Source organism: Ranitomeya imitator, chromosome 4, assembly GCF_032444005.1.
Source record: "Ranitomeya imitator isolate aRanImi1 chromosome 4, aRanImi1.pri, whole genome shotgun sequence".
NCBI lineage: Eukaryota > Metazoa > Chordata > Amphibia > Anura > Dendrobatidae > Ranitomeya > Ranitomeya imitator.
Window position 1 is genome coordinate 627,672,001 of NC_091285.1, and position 22,629 is coordinate 627,694,629.

At 43.9% G+C, this 22,629-nt stretch overlaps 1 protein-coding gene across 1 annotated transcript in view; it reads left to right on the forward strand.

Moving 5' to 3' along the window:
* Positions 1 to 2,423: 2,423 nt before the first annotated feature.
* The window catches only part of RETSAT (retinol saturase), a 32,550-nt gene continuing 12,344 nt past the window's right edge, over positions 2,424 to 22,629 (forward strand). Inside the window, exons 1-7 of the mRNA XM_069766679.1 lie at positions 2,424 to 2,640; positions 11,632 to 11,814; positions 12,259 to 12,500; positions 13,532 to 13,733; positions 15,130 to 15,327; positions 18,457 to 18,579; positions 21,566 to 21,704. Of these exons, the coding sequence (XP_069622780.1) occupies positions 2,484 to 2,640; positions 11,632 to 11,814; positions 12,259 to 12,500; positions 13,532 to 13,733; positions 15,130 to 15,327; positions 18,457 to 18,579; positions 21,566 to 21,704 (1,244 nt within the window). The 5' untranslated portion in view covers positions 2,424 to 2,483. The remainder of the gene's footprint in view (positions 2,641 to 11,631; positions 11,815 to 12,258; positions 12,501 to 13,531; positions 13,734 to 15,129; positions 15,328 to 18,456; positions 18,580 to 21,565; positions 21,705 to 22,629) is intronic.

Consider the following 22,629-nt stretch of genomic DNA (forward strand, 5'->3'; position numbering starts at 1 on the left):
GCTAGCTAGCCTTTGTCTGAGCTGCACAGGCGCCCAGGCACCAACTGACTAAAGCAGGAAGCTACACTATACATATCCCCACTTGTGTCCCTCCTATTCTAACTATACCTAACACTACATCTGTGGCCAACTTGGGTACTATTCCCCCTAACACTATACGGGCCCAGGCACTTACTTTCCCTATCCAAAATGTGTGCAATACATGGCGATTGGGGCCCCAAGCTGTCAGTGTCCGCCCCTGCCCAGGTAACAATTGTACTCACATCTTACAGAAGTGAGTACAATTGAGGCTCTGACTACCGGGTCAGAGCGACGTGAGCAGCGTGATCAGATCATGTGATCACGCTGTTGACGATGCTCACTTGCGCTGCAGAGGCAAACACTGGTGGTAAGTGCCCCAGTGGAGCAGAAGACACAGAAAATTAAGTGGACGGGAGGGGCTGTGCACATTTCTGATTTTTCTCGGGTTTGCAGAAAGACTCGGAGATATGTCTGATTTTGACCAGAGTGCTGGATCAAAATCATCAATGTGATTCTATGGGTCCGCGAAAATAATCGAACAACACTCGGATGACATCACAGACTGGCAGATTGGAGAAGATGGAGAAACTTTTTTTTCATCTCTATATCTGATAAAAACTAATGTCACTCTGATCAAACTCTGATCAGAATAATCGAACCGGTATTCTCAGATATGGAGAATATGGTTGTGTGACCCTATCCTAAAATTGCATCAGGGGCGGACATATCATTGTGCACAGGGGTCCAAAAGGTAAAGGGGCCACTACCAGCTCCGAAGCAGGTGGAATTATGCATTATGCTGAGCTATTAGACTGCATAAGGCCCATATATTGTTCTTGCACAGGGGCCTTTTCTATCTGTGTCCGCCACTAGGTTGCATTCAGGCTATGTGCACACGTTGCGGATTAGGCTTAGGAATTTCTGGTGCGGATTCTGCCTCTCCTGGCAGAGAATGCACCTGCGGATTTGTCGCGTTTTTTGAGCGGTTCCGCTGCGTTTTGTGCGTTTTTGCTGCGGATTTGCTGCGTTTTTTACCCCTGCGGTTTTCTATAATGGAATGGGTACAAAAACGCTGCAGATTCACAAAAAAGAAGTGACAAGCTACTTCTTTTAAACCGCAGCGTTTCCGCAGCGGATTTTCCGCAAAGTGTGCACAGCATTTTTTTTTCTCATTGATTTACATTGTACTGTAAATCAATTGCGGATCTGCAGCGTTTCTGCACTGCAAAAAACGCTGAGGATCCGCAGAGAATCCGCAACGTGTGCACATACGCTGACAGTACATGCAAATATAACGCACCCCCTATTTACACACCTTATTAAAAAATTGCAGCAGATTCTAAAAATCAGCAGAATACCCTAAAACCCTACAGATTTTCATACTTAGGGTATGTGCACACGTATTCTGGGTCCACTGCGGATTTTTCTGTATCGGATTTCAGCAGATTTGATAAATCCGCAGTGGAAAAGCGCTGCGGATTTATCATGGATTTACCGCGGTTTTTCTGCAGTTTTCACTGCGGTTTTACAACTGCGGATTTCTATTGAAGCAGTTGTAAAACCGCTGCGGAATCCGCAGAAAGAAGTGACATGCTGCGGAATGTAAACCGCTGTGTTTCCGCGCGTTTTTTTCTGCAGCATGTGCACAGCGTTTTTTGTTTCCCATAGGTTTACATTGAACTGTAAACGCATTGGGAAACTGCTGCGGATCCGCAGCAAAATCCGCATCGTGTGCACAGAGCCTAAGATTTGATCCACTGCTGTGCAATAGGTGAAATCAGCAGGAAAAAAAAAACTCCACCAAAATCAGCAATGAAATTTACAAGCAGCAAATTGTGGATTTAGGTGCGGATTTTTAGGACGGTTTTAAAATGTCATTTTTACGCTGTGTGTAAGAACCGTAGGACAATGCATAGTTCTGTATCCATCATGTGATATATTGGAGATTTATTAGTGCAAGCTTCAAATAACCTAAAATTTTGCAATCCCTATAAAAGGAAATAAGTGCTAGCAATAAGCTATTAAAGGTCAAACGTTATCTTACAATAAGTAACCGCTAGCGTTGGCGACACAGATAATGGCAATGATTATAGGGGTCGTTCCCTACTGATTCTGGGGAGTGATATCAGACTGCAGTGAATATACTCATAATCCTACCCAGTGTGCCAGGATTTCACAGTGCGGGGAGAAGGCGAATATTACAATGACTTTCGTAATACTGTCTGATCGGCAGTTGGCCCTCTTCCCCCTGTGCCCAGGCTGGCACTGTATGCTTATAGTGTTTGCACTGGATGAATGGCAGCTTGGATTGTGGGCCAGGTGGAGTTATAGGGTTAGGGCCAGCCCCGCACTGTGCCATTGGTGGAGTTATAGGGTCAGGGCCAGCCCCATTCTCTGTGTACAAGAGCAGCACACTGACAGGCAGCTTCTCACAGACTCTGCAGCTTCCGCACATTACAGACATGTGGCTTTATGTCATAGCCGGGGTCATCCTCATCTTCATCATCGTAAAGTCATGGCTGGGAAGTCGGGGTCCGAACCCATTTGCCGTGGACACCCGGAGACCCCCAGGAGCGGTCGTGTTTGATAAGGCAATGAAGAGGAAAGTGATAAAGAATGGTAAGACGACGACGCCTGTACCCATCTCTGTCTTTGTGTTCTGATTCAGGACTTTCGGGGACCCCTTAGGGAGACTTACGGCGCTTTGACACTGCACGATTATCGGACGTGATCGTTCCTAGTAATGATCGTTCGCTCTAATCAGGTTGACCCGGTCACCCAAAGAACGAAGAAAATGCACAATCTTCGGGTGAGATGATCACAAAAGATTACGGTTCTGGGCAGCGCATCCTCCAATGTAAACAGGACCTGTGCTGTCGAGAACAATGGCAGCCTATGAGCCCAGAATGATCTATTACTGATGGTTGTGTGAGCAGCGGTCAGCCTGTGTAAACAGGAGGTCAAACGTGATGCTGGTCGGTGATCGTCTAAGGCCAGTCTCCCACGTCCAGATATTTCCAGTACCGGAGAACACGGTACCTGAGCTATCCGTGTCCGCGTGCTCACGTGGCACATCAGTGTGTGCTGTCCGTGTATTGAGACAATTTGTTTCAATTTTAACCCTGTGACTTTAAAAACGCACACGGATGGCATCTGTGTGCGGTACGTGTTTACACGCACCCATTGACTTTAATGGGTCCATGCGCTCCCACGAACACTGACATGTCTCTGTGTTTTGCACACGGACACACGGTCCATGAAAACACGCTGACATGTGCAGAGACACATTGATTTCAATGTGTCAACGTGTGTCAGTGTCTTCGGTGCGTGAGGAAACTGTCACCACACATGTGAAACCGGCCTTAGGCTGCTCATAACACAACGGAAATGGGTCCCAAAGTGTCGACCGTGCTTCCTGGGGAGAAAGCTTGTATAATCAAACACAGCTGTGCTACATCTGACAAACACAGCTCTGCTACACGTGCAAACTCTGGGTGTCATCGCTAATGCTGAGACTGCACGTACTGCTTCTGTAACCATGGGAATATATAAGTAATTGAGCACTTCCCGTGTGTTACACCCACACTCCGGTATCCATCACACAATCATGTGACGAGGAGAGCGGACTCCTGTGTGCCAGTGCATTATGGGCTGTGCATGCAGTTCCTGTGTCTAACACAGGGGGCAGCAGATCTCACTTGTAATCCAGCCAGATCATGTGTTAACTGAAAGTCAGGGTATGTTCACATACAGCTTTTTTTTTTTTGCAGTGTTTTTATTGTTTTCTGCAAGAAAAACATTGCGTAAAATTCATGCGGCCAGCAGCTCAAAAAAGGATAGGAATTAAACCAAGTGTGTGCATGACTTTTTTTTTTGCTGTTGTTTTTTTTTCCTTAAATCTCATTCACTTTGCTGGTACTGTAAAAATCTGCCCAATGTGAACATGCCCTAAAATTGCATCGCAAGGGGCTAACATTTCAGGCTGTGTGCACACGTTGCTGATTTTTCGTGATAAAAACGCTATAAAACCGGAAAAAAAAGCATACAATATGCATCCCATCATTTTGAATGAATTCTGCATGTTTTGTGCACATGATGCGTTTTTTTTTTCCGCGAAAAAATGCATCGCGGTAAAAAAAGCAGCATGTTCATTAATTTTGCGGGTTTTTTTTGCGGATTTCCCACTACAAAATGCATTGGGAAATGTCTGGAAAAAAAATGCACAAAAAACGCATGCAGAATTCTTGCAGAAAAAATCAGGTTTTTCTCAGGAATTTTCTGCAAGAAATCCTGAACGTGTGCACATAGCCTAAGGCCACATACACACGTTCCTTTTTGTCCCACGGGTTTTCCCGCAGCGGATTTGATAAATCTGCAGGGCAAACCCGCTGCGGTTATCCTTGCAGATTTATCGCGGGTTCCGCTGCGGGATTTTACCCCTACTATTGATGCTGCATATGCAGCAATATGCAGCATCAATAGTAGTGTTAAAAATAATAAAATCATGGTATACTCACCCTCTGACGTCCCGATCTCCTCGGCGCTGCAGGCGGCGGTCCGGTTCCAAAGATGCTGTGAGACCAGGACCTTCGGTGACGTCACGGTCATGTGACCGCGACGTCACCGAAGGTCCTGGTCGCATAGCAAACCTGAGACCGGACGGCCGCGTGCAGCGCTGAGACTTCCGAGGGTGAGTATAACATGATTTTTTATTTTAATTCTTTTTTTTAATACAAATATGGTTCCCGGGGCCTGGAGGAGAGTCTCCTCTCCTCCACCCCGGGTATAACCCGCATATTATCCGCATTACTTCCCGCATGGTGTGCACAGCCCCATGCGGGAAGTAAGCGGATCAATGCATTTCTATGGGTGCAGAATCGCTGCGATTCTGCACAAAGAAGTGACATGGTCCTTCTTTTTTTCCGCAGCAATTCTGCGCGGTTTTTTTCGGGTTTTTCCACATCATGTGCACTGCGGTTTCTGTTTTCCATAGGGTAACATTGTACTGTACCCTGCATGGAAAACAGCTGCGGACCCGCAGCGGCAAAATCGCCGTGGTTCCGCAGTAAAAACCACATAGTGTGAACATGGCCTAACAGTCAAGTCGATCTCTGCTCTTTTACGAACGCTGCTAATACGATTGTTCGGCATGTTATTGGCAGCACATCTCCCTCTGCATAAATGTACGGCAAAGGATTTGGTACTGTCTTCCTAGGAATAATGGCTGACCGTTTACAGCAAGGAAGGTAAAATCACCAGTGGATAAAAAGTTATCGCTGTCATGTCGTTGGAAGGTTTTATTAACTGTTTCTCAGTTGCAAATCTTCTAGAGGTATAAACACACACACACACACACACACCCTGATTCATCATTTGCGAGTGGTGCACCTGGTTCATAAATTTTGCGCAAAGACAAAAAATTTCTTTACTTTTGGCTTTACCTGCAAAAAGTTGCGCTTTTTTTTACTAAATGATGCAAAAAATTGCACAAAAAATTCTGTTATATAAAATTTCTCCATCTTCTCCATTGTCACTGTGCGTAAATCTTACTGCAGTCTGATGTCATCTGAGTGCAGTTCAGTGTTTTCCATGCGCTCATCGATGTGCATGGTCAAGCGCGTCCAAATATCTGATGAAACTCGGCATGCAGCGATTTTCCTTATTTTTGGTTAGACCGTCTGTGTCCGAGAAAAACATCGGATATGTGCACAGCCCCGAAGAATAATATTGGTCCGATGTTTTGTCAGATCACACTTGGTCAGCAAATAGTCTTATGTATCCATGGTTATCACCACTCATATAGTGACTGTTAGCCATGGTTACAACCACTAGCAACTAATTAACTATCTAAGCTACTGTAATGCCCTGCACATTGGGTTAGTGACACAGCGAATAAGGAGAACGATACAATATTTCTAATTGGAGGTGTTTGCTAATATTATTATACCTTCTACATATTGGCATATGATCATGGAGATGAGAACACCCCTTTAAATCTGAGGTGAACACATTTCTGCCTACCCTAAATTGCACAATAAGGGAGAGTTATCAAAATTCAAGAAATGTAGAGCATTTACCAAGTGCAACCAGTCAGGCCTTAAAAAAAAAAAAAAAAAAAAAAAAGGAAGCCGGTAGATCATATCAGTTTTAATAAATCTCCCCCATTGATTCATTGCATACGACAACAGACCATAAATGAACAAATTCTTACACAATGATGGATAATAATGATCTTGGAGATCTCTATCACTGAAACAAGAACTATCAGGCTACGTTCACACCGTCAGTATTTTACCTCAGTATATGTAAAACAAAACCAGGAGAGGAACAGTCAGAGGAAAAGTATAAGGGTATGTCTCCACGTTCAGGAAACGCTGCGTTTTTGATGCTGCGTTGAGCCGCAGCGTCCAGATGTTACAGCATAGTGGAGGGGATTTAATGAAATCCCGTCTCCACTATGCAGTAAAAGACGCATGCGGCAGACCCGTCTTTTAAGAACGCAGCATGTCCTTACATTGCTGAAACAACGCAAGGACAGCGCAGGTGACCTGCCAGTGACCTCAGGTGCAGATTTGGTCAGGATTTTACCTGCATAAAATCCTGATGCAATCCTGAACGTGGACACATACCCTTAGGCCGGCTTCACACTTGCGAGTTTTACGGACGTAAGAGCGCAGAAACTACGTCCGTAAAACTCGCAAAAAATACGGCACAATTACTCTCTATGCCCCTGCTCCTATCTGCCGTATTAAACTGATCAGTATTATACGGCTTTCTGCGTTTGTCACTGTATTGCGCAAATAAAACGTCAATGAAAGTCTAAGGAAGCCCCAAAAATACGGATTACACACGGACCAGCAGTGTGACTTGTGAGAAATACGCAGCGGTGTTAGAGAGAAAAGCCGGCAATTCATTGCGGTGTACAGTAAAATCACACTGACAGCTTCCAGTAGAATAGGTAGAATAAATGTGTACACATAGAATAGGTATATACAGTTAGGGCCAGAAATATTTGGACAGTGACACAATTTTCGCGAGTTGGGCTCTGCATGCCACCACATTGGATTTGAAATGAAACCTCTACAACAGAATTCAAGTGCAGATTGTAACGTTTAATTTGAAGGGTTGAACAAAAATATCTGATAGAAAATGTAGGAATTGTACACATTTCTTTACAAACACTCCACATTTTAGGAGGTCAAAAGTAATTGGACAAATAAACATAACCCAAACAAAATATTTTTATTTTCAATATTTTGTTGCAAATCCTCTGGAGGCAATCACTGCCTTAAGTCTGGAACCCATGGACATCACCAAACGCTGGGTTTCCTCCTTCTTAATGCTTTGCCAGGCCTTTACAGCCGCAGCCTTCAGGTCTTGCTTGTTTGTGGGTCTTTCCGTCTTAAGTCTGGATTTGAGCAAGTGAAATGCATGCTCAATTGGGTTTAGATCTGGAGATTGACTTGGCCATTGCAGAATGTTCCACTTTTTGGCACTCATGAACTCCTGGGTAGCTTTGGCTGTATGCTTGGGGTCATTGTCCATCTGTACTATGAAGCGCCGTCCAATCAACTTTGCAGCATTTGGCTGAATCTGGGCTGAAAGTATATCCCGGTACACTTCAGAATTCATCCGGCTACTCTTGTCTGCTCTTATGTCATCAATAAACACAAGTGACCCAGTGCCATTGAAAGCCATGCATGCCCATGCCATCACGTTGCCTCCACCATGTTTTACAGAGGATGTGGTGTGCCTTGGATCATGTGCCGTTCCCTTTCTTCTCCAAACTTTTTTTCTTCCCATCATTCTGGTACAGGTTGATCTTTGTCTCATCTGTCCATAGAATACTTTTCCAGAACTGAGCTGGCTTCTTGAGGTGTTTTTCTGCAAATTTAACTCTGGCCTGTCTATTTTTGGTATTGATGAATGGTTTGCATCTAGATGTGAACCCTTTGTATTTACTGTCATGGAGTCTTCTCTTTACTGTTGACTTAGAGACAGATACACCTACTTCACTGAGAGTGTTCTGGACTTCAGTTGATGTTGTGAACGGGTTCTTCTTCACCAAATTAAGTATGCGGCGATCATCCACCACTGTTGTCATCCGTGGACGCCCAGGCCTTTTTGAGTTCCCAAGCTCACCAGTCAATTCCTTTTTTCTCAGAATGTACCCAACTGTTGATTTTGCTACTCCAAGCATGTCTGCTATCTCTCTGATGGATTTTTTCTTTTTTTTCAGCCTCAAGATGTTCTGCTTCACCTCAATTGAGAGTTCCTTTGACCGCATGTTGTCTGCTCACAGCAACAGCTTCCAAATGCAAAACCACACACCTGGAATCCACCCCTGACCTTTTAACTACTTCATTGATTACAGGTTAACGAGGGAGACGCCTTCAGAGTTAATTGCAGCCCTTAGAGTCCATTGTCCAATTACTTTTGGTCCCTTGAAAAAGAGGACGCTATGCATTACAGAGCTATGATTCCTAAACCCTTTCTCCGATTTGGATGTGGAAACTATCATATTGCAGCTGGGAGTGTGCACTTTCAGCCCATATTATATATATATAATTGTATTTCTGAACATGTTTTTGTAAACAGCTAAAATAACAAAACTTGTGTCACTGTCCAAATATTTCTGGCCCTAACTGTATATATATATATATATATATATATATATATATATATATATATATATATATATATATATATATATATATATATATATATGTCAGGGCATTAACCCTTCATTACCCCATATCCCACCGCTACACGGGAATGGGAAGAGAGTGGCCAAGTGCCAGAATAAGCGCATCTTCCATATGTGCCTTTTCTGGGGTGGCTGGGGGCAGGTGTTTTTAGCCAGGGGGGGGGCAATAACCGTGGACCCTCTCCAGGCTATTAATATCTGCCCTCAGTCACTGGCTTTACTACTCTGGCGGAGAAAATTGTGCGGGAGCCCATGCCAATTTTTTCCGCCATTTAACCCCTTAATTTACTAGCTAGAACGGCCAAATTTTGCATAGACACACTACTAACATTAGTGGTGTGGAATATGCAAAAAAATGGTGATATGAGATGGTTTACTGTATGTAAACCATGTCTCATATCATGTCGGGTTTAGGAAGGAGATGGCAAAAGCCGGTAATTGAATTACCGGCTTTCTGCTATATCGCGCTGGATGAAATATTAATATATATACATATATGTGTCTACTGAGATAGATATATATATATATATATATATATATATATATATATATATATATATATATATATATATATATATATATATATATATATATATATATATATATATATATATATATATATATAGTTTTTTTTTGTTTTTTTTTACACATGGATCCCTTGTATAGCCGTATGTCGGTTTTGCAAGCCTGCGATAAAAACAAGCAGTACGGATGACATACGGATTACATACGGTGGATGCCATGCGCAAAAAACGCTGAAACACCCTGCCTACGGAGGAGCTACGGACCACTATTTTCGGGACTTTTCAGCGTATTACGGCCGTAATATACGGACCGTAATTTCATACGCTGAGTGTGAAGCCGGCCTTATAGAAACACGTCACCACTTCTGTATTTATCACCCACTCCTGGTTTTGCCTTACAATTACTGAGGTAAAATACTGACCTTGTGAATGAGGCCTAAACCATAATCCCGACTGTCTGTACAGTAAACAATGGAAGTAAAATTAAAGAAAAGATTCACTCAAACTGTGAAAGTCAGACATGTGAAACCGGCCTAAAGTCCCCAATACACATAAGACTATCATGTTGGGGGGGTTTGTTGAACACTCTAACGGTATGTGCACACGTAGAAAGCTCCTCTGCGGATTTTTCTGCAGCGGATTTGATAAATCCGCAGTGCAAAACCGCTGCAGTTTATCGCGGTTTCTATTGCGGATTCCGCTGTGGTTTTACATCTGCAGTTTTCTTTTGGAGCATATGTAAAAACGCTGTGGATTCCGCACAAAGAATTGACATGCTGCGGAAAATAAAACTCTGCGTTTCCGCGCGTTTTTTTCCGCAGCATGTGGACTGCGGATTTCGTTTCCCATAGGTTTAAATTGTACTGTAAACTCATGGGAAGCTCCTGCGAATCCGCAGCTGCGGATCCGCAGCAAAATCCGCATCGTGTGCACATAGCCTAATGTGTGTATGGAGGCCCGGACAACTGAATGTCGGAGAAAATATCAATCAGGTCTGTCATTTTGGACTGCTGATTGCTTTGTTTGCTTTCACCTGGAGATAGGCGGCTGCTGGACAGATCTGACTGTTCTCTGAGGACACGTTCACACGTTCAGTATTTGGTCAGTATTTTGCCTCAGTATTTATAAGCCAAAACCAGGAGTGGGTGATAAATACAGAAGTGGTGACGTGTTTCTAATATATTTTTCCTCTGGTTGTCCCACTACTGGCTTTGGCTTACAGATACAGAGGTCAAATACTGACGAAATACTGACCGTGTGAACGTGGCCTGAGAGAACAGTCAGATCGTGTGAACGTGGCCTGAGAGAACAGTCAGATCGTGTGAACGTGGCCTCCTCGACAGCACAGGAGCGATCGGCCTAATGAGTGCTCCTGTGTATGGGAGAGACAGACGAGATGGCCAAAATTTTGTTCGCCCGGCTTCGCACAGATTGTCTGTCTGTTTCTCACAGGAAATATCACACAGTGCTATCAGGTCATGTTAAAGTGATTTTCCGATATTATAATTATTGTTAGGCCATTAACCCCCTCAATGTTCACATAGCGTAAAATGATGTCATATGGTCGCGGCGGGTGTATGACATTCCATCACTCGTATTGTACCCGGCAGATGACGGCTTTGTTACACAGCCAGCATCTGCCTGTCATATTAGCGGTCAGATGTTTAATCAACGACAGTGGGATGTAAATAATATAATTGTCGTTGCACATGTGCATCGGCTCCCATCAATCCCGCGCAATGGCATCACACGGGTAGGTTGTTGGAAGCCGGGGTTCTGCTGAAAGTTCCTTTAACTGCCATTTTGTTCCTACTGTGAAGATCAGTCATAGGCCAGAGACACACTAGTGTATCACATCGGATGTGATACGGCTCCTGCTCTGCTGCGAGCGTGATCCGAGTGTCCGTGCTCCAATCTTCTTGCATGAGAGGATCGCAGCACAGCTGCTGGAGGAGATGGAGAAATTAATTTCTCCATTGCCAGTGTCTGCGGACAAAACTGAAATTAAAGCTAAAACAACAACCACAAGACGGATTTCATCAACCAAGGTATCATTTTAATCAGTATAACGGCGCCGACCTGACAGTGTCTGTAGGTTACCGTGCACAATCCTGCTGGCAGGTTCCCTTTAACCCACTGAAATGTATACAGCATAAACCTTTTATAAGTTCAGCATTTCCATACCCGTATACATCTCATACTGCCAGGTAATTTTTACTGAATAAAGAATGCCATAAAAACAATGGTGGATTTAACATTGATGGAAGTGGTCACAGGAAAATTGTCTTCCAAAAGTTCTTCTCACTAGTCAATGTATTATTTTTGATGATATCCAGCATTCTCATTCCCATAATACATTCTCCATTTTGTTTTTAATAGTTTTCTCTCCTGAAAAAGTCCCGGATAAACTGGATGCCATAGTTATTGGTAGTGGAATCGGAGGACAAGGAGTAGCTGCACTGCTCGCCAGGGCTGGAAAACGGGTACTGGTCTTGGAGCAACTGGGAAAATTGGGTGGCTGCTGCCATACTTTCAATGAGAAGGGCTATGAGTTTGATGTGGGTGAGTATGAAATAATGGAGACAGATACCAGTACATAACATGCTTCACCAGACATGTTATCCATAAGATAGGAGATAAGTTGTTGATCGGTGAAGGTCTGACCCCTAGGACCTACACCGATCAGCAGAGCGGGGAACTTTTATCCAGGTTGTAATATAGTGGCGCCTCTGCTCCATTCATTCCTTATGGGGCTGCTGAGCTCTGCCCTTGTGTTTTTTTGGTTTTTTTTGTTTGTCTATTGGGCTGCCGAAAACAAACAATGAATGGAGCATCAGTGGGGAGCCGACCTGCCACTCTATGTTGTAACAAGGAGAAAGGTGAAACATCAGAGATAAAACTTCTCCGTTTTGCTGATCGGTGCGGATCTCGGCAGCTGGACCCCTAACAATTAAAATATTCTCACCGGATAACCCCTATAACCATATCCTTTACATTCACTCTCAGGAATTCATTACATTGGACAGCTGAATGAGAAATCTCCTTCTCGGATTTTGGTGGACCAGCTGACGGATGGTCAGCTGCAGTGGTCTTTAATGGACAATCCATATGATGTGGTGGTTTTGGGGGATCCAAACAATGGCCGTCGTTACAACATGAAATCTGGGAGAAAAGCCTATGCTGATGAACTGAAAAAGGCATTTCCAGGAGAGGAGAAGGCCATTGATGATTTTTTGCATCTGGTTAAGGTTAGTAGACCGCTGAAGGAGGCCTCATGTCACTGATTGCCTTAGTAAGCTACACAACGCTAGGTCATCCAGAGAGGAAGCCAATCCTCACAGGACTCCCACAAGAGATCCAAAGTAGCCCACACCTCCTTTATATCCTCATACATACTTCATTATTAATTTTGGGGATTCTCCAGGATGTTGGACAACCCCTAAAAGTTAAAAAAAAATGGCTGTTTTCCTTCAGAAATAGCGACATCTTTGACCATGGATTGTCATTTATTGCAACTCAGTCCTATGAAGTGAGAAAGCTAAGCTGCAATACCATGCGCAACCTGTGGATAGGAGTGTCACTGTTTCTAAAAGAAACAGCCATGTTTTTTCAATGGTTGGACAAACCCTTTAAGTTCAGCAGAAAGCAGTAAGCTCTTAAGCGCCTCCTTAGTAGCAGCCACAGAAAGCCAGAAAGTGATCTTCTAAATGCAATGGAATTTCAGGCTCTTTATCAGATAAACTGAGCTCTTATTTTTGACCCTATTTAAAGGGGCTGACTGACTTAACAAAAATGTTATGTTGTCACATAAAATAAGTTCTAATAATCTGCTCAAACACCCTCATTCTGGCACAAAGATCTCCACTGGGATAGGAATTGATGGCGTCCCTTTATTTGGTCATATTGTTTGTACTTTCTTTTGCAAATGAATCATCTTACAGGGGATGTCTATGATCAAAAGAGAAATTGGGCCAATATTGGGCAAGTGAATAAAGGTAGCGTCACTTACAGTACTTCCATTGCAGTACCCCCTCTGGTCACTGGCAGGGATTGGATGAAGTAGTCACATATGTGTCACAGCCAAGCAATCAAAGACCAGCAGATGCGCTGAGGCTACAGGGGTTCTTTAAATAATTATTCCCTTAAGTTGTTGAATCCTTCACCATTGGGCCATTTTCTCTTGATCATGGACAACCCCTTTTAGCTGTCATGAAATACTTGGTTAAAAAAAGGTGGATTTAAGTGTCGGCTAAATCTAACTATCATTTGTATTACCTAGAAAGTGGCTGGTCGGGTCTCGGACATGGTCATCATTAAGGTGCTCCCTTTACCGATCTCCCGATTCTTGTGTAGCACCGGACTGTTGAATTGGATCTCCCCATTTTTCCGCTACGCTAAACGCAGTGTGACCGAGGTTGTCAGCGAATTCACCAAGAACAAGGAGTTACAGGCCGTACTAAGCTACATATTTGGGACCTATGGTAAGTGGTTAGAAATCTATGTACAGTAGTTAAGAGTAATATTTGGGCTTCTTAACATTCACAACGTAATATACAGACTGACTAGTGGAATATTATTAACATGTCACTGTGTTTAAAACCCAAAGATGTATACAGATGTTGTCCAGTTCAGCAAAACATGTCTGTTTTATTACTCTTAGTAACAGCGACACCCTTGTCCCCAGGCTGTGACTGGTATTGCAGCTCAGACTGGTGCTGCAGTGCTAGCAGCGGCTCATGGATAAGACTACATGCAATGTATGAACTGCATTCACAAGATATGAATGGTGACATTGTTAGAATTTCCTGATAATGGTAAGGGCGTGTTCATTTGGCAAATGGCAGATAAGCCGAAACTGCAGTGTAAATAATTGGAGCGTTTCCTCCTATAATTACAGAGGGGAGATGAGCATATATAGGTACAGCGGCAACTGTACGTTATAGGATCACATAACATTTCACTACAGAACCTCTCCTCTTAGGGTACGTGTCCACAATCACTATTTGCTGCGGGTTTGATACTTATGTAGAGCCAAACCCGCAGCGGCCAGCTGTGACAGCATAGTGGGTGGGATTTCTAGAAGTCTCATGTCCAATGTGCGACTATGTGCCCCTGCGGATCACCCGCGAAAACGGATATGGGGCCCGGGTTTATGTGATGCATGGACCGACTGCGAGTTTATTGACCCATATATGCTTGTGCAGGTCAGGAGACCTGCGGCCGATGTGGGAAACCAGCCTTGGGGTTCGTGCACATGGCACCTTTTAGATGCCAGGGTACCTGCATTGTTTGGCTATAGGAAGACGCTTTAAGAAAACACAAGACATGTGCACATATCCTTAAGCTGTCGGAAGACCCTTCTGACTGTGGTTTGTCCCCCCAAATGTACAAAGAATCTAGAATATTAAAGACCATGATTCCTCTCCCCCTTTCCGCCATCATTTGCCTTTGGGAGCGTTGTTTGGAGACACTCACATACGTTAGATTGTTGGCCGAACCTGAGTAATCCAGTAGGCTTCATTTGTTATAAGTGTGGCCTGTAACAAGACTGGTTCTCTGTAATCTACTCTTATACTGAACCCCATATCATCTGACGGAAGAGAATGTCTCAAGGAGTTGATATTTGTTAGTTTATCTGGAAATGCCCGGTAAGGTGCGGCCGGTGCCCAGTGGAGCATTGTGATCTGGTTTGACATGAGTTTGGGTGTAGACATTGAACTGTCAGACTCTATTATCTCACAGAACAATGACACTCTTATTTGGGGTTCGTACTTGAGGAGATTTTATACATATATTTTTTTTCTAGTATCTATTTAGCCCCCAATGTTAGTCATATGCCTGAGGGAATAAGAAACGGTATCTCTCCTGCCTCCTCAGGTGTGTTCCCAGACAAGGCCAGCTTTCCTCTACATGCCGTACTGATTGATCATTTCATGAATGGAGCCTGGTATCCCACTGGTGGTGCCAGTGAAATCACCTACCACCTTGCACCCACGATTGCAAGAGCTGGAGGAGCTGTTCTATCAAGAGCAACTGTACAGCAAATCCTGGTGAACAGTGATAAGAGAGCTTGTGGTGAGTACAGGCCCTCCGTACCGAGAAGCATCGTGTGCTGTGTACATAGATCAAATAAATGTTTTTTGTGCGCCCCTGCATCCCGACACACATGAAAAAAAAAATTATACACTGCTATCCCGGCCCAATGGGCATGTATGGACCCAACCCTGCCACGTGGTCCGTTCAGAGGACACTGAAATTTAAAAGCAAAATGTTAGTATTTCCTGTGGTCCAAATGGGCACTTAGCATTTGATTTGTGAGAGGGAACCTCACTTATTAGTTTCCAACTCTTTTTGTGTCTTAACTGTAATGTCATCAGAAGATGACCTATTGTTTAAATCAGGTTTTTGCTTGTGTATATATATATATATAATATACACAGTAAAAAACCTTCTCTTGACCCATCCTCTGTTTCTAGCTATCGCCCTATATCACTTCTCCCCTGTGCCTCCAAACTACTGGAACAACACATCCATCTTGAACTGTCCTCCCATCTCTCTTCCTGCTATCTCTTCGACCGCCTACAATCAGGCTTCCGATCACACCATTCCACTGAAACTGCCCTAACTAAGGTCACCAATGACCTATTAACCGCCAAGAGAAAGCGACACTACTCTGTCCTCCTCCTCCTGGACCTGTCAGCTGCCTTTGACACAGTGGACCATTTCCTATTATTACAGACCCCCTCATCCCTTGGCATCGCAGACTTGGCCCTAACCTGGATCTCATCATACCTAACAGACCGGACATTCAGCGTCTCCCACTCACACACCACCTCCTCACCTCACCCCATATCTGTCAGAGTCCCACAAGGTTCAGTCCTTGGGCCCCTGCTCTTCTCCATTTACACCTTTGGCCTGGGACAGCTCATAGAGTCTCACGGCTTTCAGTATCACCTCTATGCTGATGACACACAGATCTACATCTCTGGACCAGATATCACCTCCCTACTAACCAGAATCCCTCAATGTCTGTCCACTATTTCATCCTTCTTCTCCGCTAGATTTCTAAAACTTAACATGGACAAAACAGAATTCATCGTCTTTCCCCCATCTCACGCGACACCCCCCCCCCCCTTCCCCAACAAATCTATCCATTACAGTAAATGGCTGCCCACTCTCCCCAGTCCCACAAGCTCGCTGCCTCGGGGGTAATCCTTGACGCTGATCTCTCCTTCAATCCACATATCCAAGCCCTTTCCACTTCCTGCTGTCTTCAACTCAAAAATATTTCACGGATCCGTACATTCCTAAACCAAGAATCTGCAAAAACCCTAGTCCATGCCCTCATCATCTCCCGCCTCGACTACTGTAACCTCCTGCTCTGTGGCCTCCCCTCGAACACTCTCGCACCCCTCCAATCTATTCTAAACTCTGCTGCCCGACTAATCCACCTGTCCCCCCGCTATTCCCCAGCCTCTCCCCTCTGTCAATCCCTTCACTGGTTCCCCATTGCCCAGAGACTCCACTACAAAACCCTAACCATGACGTACAAAGCCATCCACAACCTGTCTCCTCCATACATCTGTGACCTCGTCTCCCGGTACTTTCCTGCACGCAACCTCCGATCCTCACAAGACCTCCTTCTCTACTCCCCTAGGTTCACATTGTGTTAATGGGTTAACGCTAACGGACTGCGTTGCACGGCGAATATGTCGCAATTAACGCCGTGCAATGGGTCCGTTGGCGCACCCATTGACAGCAATGTGATTTTTAACTGAAGCGCATTGCTAGCGCATGCCATTTTCGGCACGCGCTAGCGATGTGCCATTCCTTTGTGACGGACCTCGGACGCTTGCAGCGTCCGAGGCCCGCTCCTCGCTAGTGCAGATCGGGGATCTGCGCTAGCGGGGAGGGAGAACGCCGACCCTATAGAAACCTTGTGTTAGCGCAATCCGCTAGTGCTATGCGCTTAACGGATTGCCCTAACGCAATGTGAACCTAGTCTCCTCTTCCCACAATCATATACAAGATATCTCTCGCGTATCACCCCTACTCTGGAACCTTCTACCACAACATATCAGACTCTCGCCTACCATGGAAACCTTCAAAAAGAACCTCTAGACCCACCTCTTCCGACAAGCCTACAACCTGCAGTAACCACCGATCGACCAAACCGCTGCATGACCAGCTCTACCCTCACCTACTGTATTCTCACCCATCCCTTGTAGATTGTGAGCCTTCGCGGGCAGGGTCCTCCCTCCTCCTGTACCAGTCGTGACTTGTATTGTTCAAGATTATTGTACTTGTTTTATTATGTATACCCCTCCTTACATGTAAAGCGCCATGGAATAAATGGTGCTATATTAATAAACAATAATATATATATATATATAATTATATATTTTCTTTTTTCTTTTGCATTTTTGGCAGTAGTTCTTTTTATATTTTTTTTATTTTTTTCTAGCTCATGATCTTTTTTTAAATAAAAAAACAATCTTACTATTTTCACACTGACCACTAGGGCTATTTTAAACTCATACTTGGTGTTATTTCATGAGGAGTTGTCAGCAGTTTCATTATCATCAGAGGCAGGGTTACAATGACTGATAGCAGCTCTGTACACGGCTGATAACATAGGATCCACCACAGCCGACCTCGTCCCCCCTCTTTTCGTTCCTCTCATTAGATTCTTCAATACAAAACATAGCGTCCGTGTGTTCTTTGTGGACAATGCACATGTGCATTTCCTGAAACAGGATGTTTGAGTCTACAAAATCCCAAGTGGCCGGTGTGAAAATTGCAATATTTCTCATTTTTATTTTCAATAATGAGAAATTTTAAATTTAACATTTTAAATTATTATCTGGAAAAAATTTTTTTTGCCAAAATAAAATACATTTAACACAAAAAGCTGATTGAAAACATTTGTTCATTTTCTGATAACACGTACCCTTTTAAAAACCCAATATTCTGAAATATGGCCACCTTTTACAGCTTTCTAAGAGGTATCACCCAACCGTTCTAGCTGGATGGCAAGTCCTATGAGAAGTGTAATGGCAGCCATGTTGGTTGTCACTTATCTTTCATAGGTTTTTGTCTTGCTTCTAAATCCCAAGCAATAATAATGTAATGTAAATCGTAGTAATATCTATAGTGCCGTCAGAGGAATTGTCAATAATTTGCTTCTTTTTTGTGTTTCTGTAGGTGTTGTTGTCAGAGGAAAGGGCATGGACCCCATGAATATTTTTGCTCCAATTGTAATTACCGATGCCGGGATCTTTAACACATATGAGAAGCTTCTGCCTCCTGAGGTTAAATCAATGCCAGGTACATGGAAGCACTATCTATATCTATATCTATCATTGTGATTACTCGCTAATCCCGCCCCCTGCACAGTAGCTCTACCCCCACCACATCACCACACACAATCCCGCCCCCCCACATTACCACACGAGGCTCCGTCCCCACAAATTACCACACGTTAATTTACCACCTGCGTAAGTGATATTGAATGCTGTCATTAATTACTTTAGTTTAATCACCAGCAGCGCTAATTAGATAGCAATGAGCGTGCCGTGCGTTAGCTGGCTGGAAACACCTAGTAATATATATTTACTTACACACACACACACACACACACACACACACACACACACACACACACACACACACACACACACACACACACACACACACACACACACACTCGAGTCACGGTCGGCGGGTGAGAGGGCTGAGGCATACTCACCTAGTCCCGGCGATCCTGGCGCTGTCCCTGCAGTCCCATGGTCTTCGGGTGCCACAGTTCTTCCCCTGTTCAGCGGTCACGTGGGACCGCTCATTAGAGAAATGAATATGGACTCCACTCCCATAGGGGTGGAGCCGCATATTCATTTCTCTAATCAGCGGTAACGGTGACCGCTGATAGAGGAAGAGGCTGCGGCACCCGGAAACCAGCTGTCCGGGAGAAGGAGCGGGACGGCGGGAGCAGGTAAGTATGTCATATTTACCTATCCCCGTTCCACACGCCAGGCGCCGCTCCATCTTCCCGGCGCCGCTCCATCTTCCCGGCGTCTCTCCGCACTGACTGTGCAGGTCAGAGGGCGCGATGACGCATATAGTGTGCGCGGCGCCCTCTGCCTGATCAGTCAAAGCGGAGAGACGTCGGGAGCTGCAAGCAAGAGAGGCGAGTATGGCGTTTTTTTTTTTTTATTGCAGCAGCCGCAGGCAGCATTATATATACCGGTAGCACAGCTTTATAAGGAGCATCTATGGGGCACAAATGAACGGTGCAGAGCACTATATGGCAGAGCTTTATAAGGAGCATCTATGGGGCAATAATGAACGGTACAGAGCACTATATGGCAGAGCTTTCTATGGCACATCTATGGGGCAATAATGAACGGTGCCGAGCATATATGCGGCACAGCTTTATATGGAGCTTCTATGGGGCAATAATGAACAATATGGAGCATTATATGTGGCACAGCTTTATACAGAGCATCTATGGGGCAATAATGAACGGTATGGAGCATCTATTTTTATTTTTGAAATTCACCAGTAGCTGCTGCATTTCCCACCCTAGGCTTATACTCGAGTCAATAAGTTTTCCCAGTTTTTTTGTGGCAAAAGTGTGTGTGTATATATATATATATATATATATATATATATATATATATATATATATATATATATATATATAATATATATATATATATATATATATATAATATTTATTTATTTATTTTTTTGTTAAAAGTCTCTTGGTAAAGGATCACAAAAATAATGAGAAAGGACATCACTAAAACAAGAGTAGGGAGAGGCTTCTGCTGCAGACAGACCATGTTAGTTAGGCCACATTTACATGTCAATCTTCTCCATCAAAATTTGTAGTCCAAAACCAGGAGACGTAACGAGCAGAAAAAGGTCAAGGGATTTTTTTTGTAAGGGAATTTTTCAGAAATGACCTATTGGGTTTTGTGACCTTTTCACAACAAGCCATAATTTGTATGTACACTATTTCTGGACTATCTCTAATTTTCACTTGCCTCTGATCTAGTTGAGGCTAGCTGCTATGATATTTCCCATACACCGCACACCCAGTCATGAAGGATTCCTGCTCTCCTATCTCTGTGTAGCACGTGTTCAGAAGCAGTTGCTGCAAGGAGTATATTATACAACAACATTGAGCAGTGTAGCTGTAAATCCAGCTCTCGGGTGAGAGAAACACTTACTAGAAAGTGTCAGCACTGAGTAAGTGTGTCCATACATGCTTCTCTCTCCTGTAATAGACATAAAGGTGTCAGTCTGCCTTATCTTGAGAAGGAGTGATTTTTACTAGTATTTTACAGTGAGTGATGAGGGGGACAAATGGCTCATAAGATGAGAGGAATGCAAACGTCTTTAATAAGATTTATTACAAAGTTTCTTGTATTTGCGTGTGCTGTTGCTTTATGCAGAGTTTTTTGAAAACGCAGAGACCATTCAAAGTCCTTTCTGCACGCCATAGAGCGCGTCCCTAATCCTCTCCCATGGAAATCAAAAAGTCCATTTCTGACTTTGGTCACTAGCGTAAGACAAGTCTATGGACTACTATTCACAGCTCGGCCATACTGACTGGTCTCATAAGCAAGTACAGGAAAAAAAACACAATAAGGGCTTGTTCACAATATGAGTTTTTACAGTGTTTATTTTCTGTGCATTTTTGCCGCAGAAAAAAACACATTTTTTTTTTCCCTTCAAATCTGCATCATGTGACTCCTTTGAGCATTTTCGCAGCATTTTTCACCCATTCAAATGAATAGGGGAAAAATGCTTAAAAATTGCATGGATTTTATGCAGCGTTTTCCTGCTGCAGAAAAATTCTGCTGCAAATAGTCACTGTGTGCGGCCAGCCTAAAAATATGCAAAAAAGCAGAGTTAAAAAAGGCTTTAGCACATAGATTTAAAAAGCTAAAATCCAGAGTTAATCTATCCCGACACAGGAATATCGGAGCTTTATCTGGGGCAATGTTTAACTTCTCCTTGGCAGCGCGGGTGAAAATGACTGAAGCAAATATCCCTTATCGCTGTTTACCAGCAGAACTTTCTATACAGTATATCAGACGGGGGAAGCCAAAGTCCAGCAGATCCCGGTCTCCATGATTCCTACGTGATCTTGCATTTTTCCAGCACACATCCATCGGCTTATATCAGGATTACAGCGGCACATCTGTCCTGTATGTGTGGATCATGTACGATCTAGAATAATCCCCCGTATTCACTTTCTCACTTCCATATGTAATTAATCCTGAACCCTGTATTCTCCCTCCAGAGATCCAATCTCAGCTGGGCATGCTGCGACACGGAGCAGGGGGCTTCAGCCTCTTCGTTGGCATAAAAGGCTCAAAAGAAGATCTCCAACTTCCTGCCTCAAACTACATCTACATACCAGGCAACGACCTGCAGAAAATGTACGTACCGGCCCGGATTATCTCTGTATACCATGGGGCAAATATGAGGCATCCTGTACTTGTCAGCTGTCCCTCAAACAGGGGTGGGGAACATGAGCATTTTCACGAAAAAGAGCATTTTTGGCCATTTTAACGCGTTCATAGATGGAATGGGGTAAAACATCCGTGGTCGGGGAGTAACTCCAGAAAATGACTGTTCCTCAAGATTTTGATGACCCAGTAAAATAGTAATTTTTTTCCCCAGCCTTTAATCTTTAGAGAGGCTAAATGTCTGATCACTGGGATCTCCAATAATCACTGGGATAGAGATCTCAAGTCTTCTGTTCTTCCTCACTGCAAAATCTCATTGAGGAGGCGCATGAAAGGAGTGACAGCTGAGTGTTCACTCAATGTCTGTGGGACATGTACTGATCCGATGAGAGATCAGATATTTTCCATCTAGCGGATAAATGCCCATTGTGGAAAAACCCCTCTTTAAAGGGAAACTCTCCTCTGATTCATGCTGCTCAAACCACGGGCAGCAGGAATCCGAGCCTGGCTGCGCGTTTGCAACCAAGAATTTATTTTTTTTCTCTGAAATGCTCTGGCATTTGAGAGAAAATATTCTTTACAGTTCTGGGTGGAAGGAATAGATGAGACTGGTCCAATGCTGATCCGGGCTCTTCCCAGCACTGCTACGGATCAGTTTTTTTTTCCCTATCAGTCCCACAGATCATGAATGGAGCTGGAATGAAGGTAAGGCGCCCATCTCCATCAGTCCCATAAACGTCAATGGAGCGGTGGTCACACATGCAAAGAGACTTGTGGGACCACCATGCTCAGGAACAGGGTTATCTCTTAGGTAACTGCGATCGCCCTTTGCAAACACTTTTTCGTTCTCAGTATACAGTATGTGATTCCTGTGTATCAGAACTCTGCGACTCCC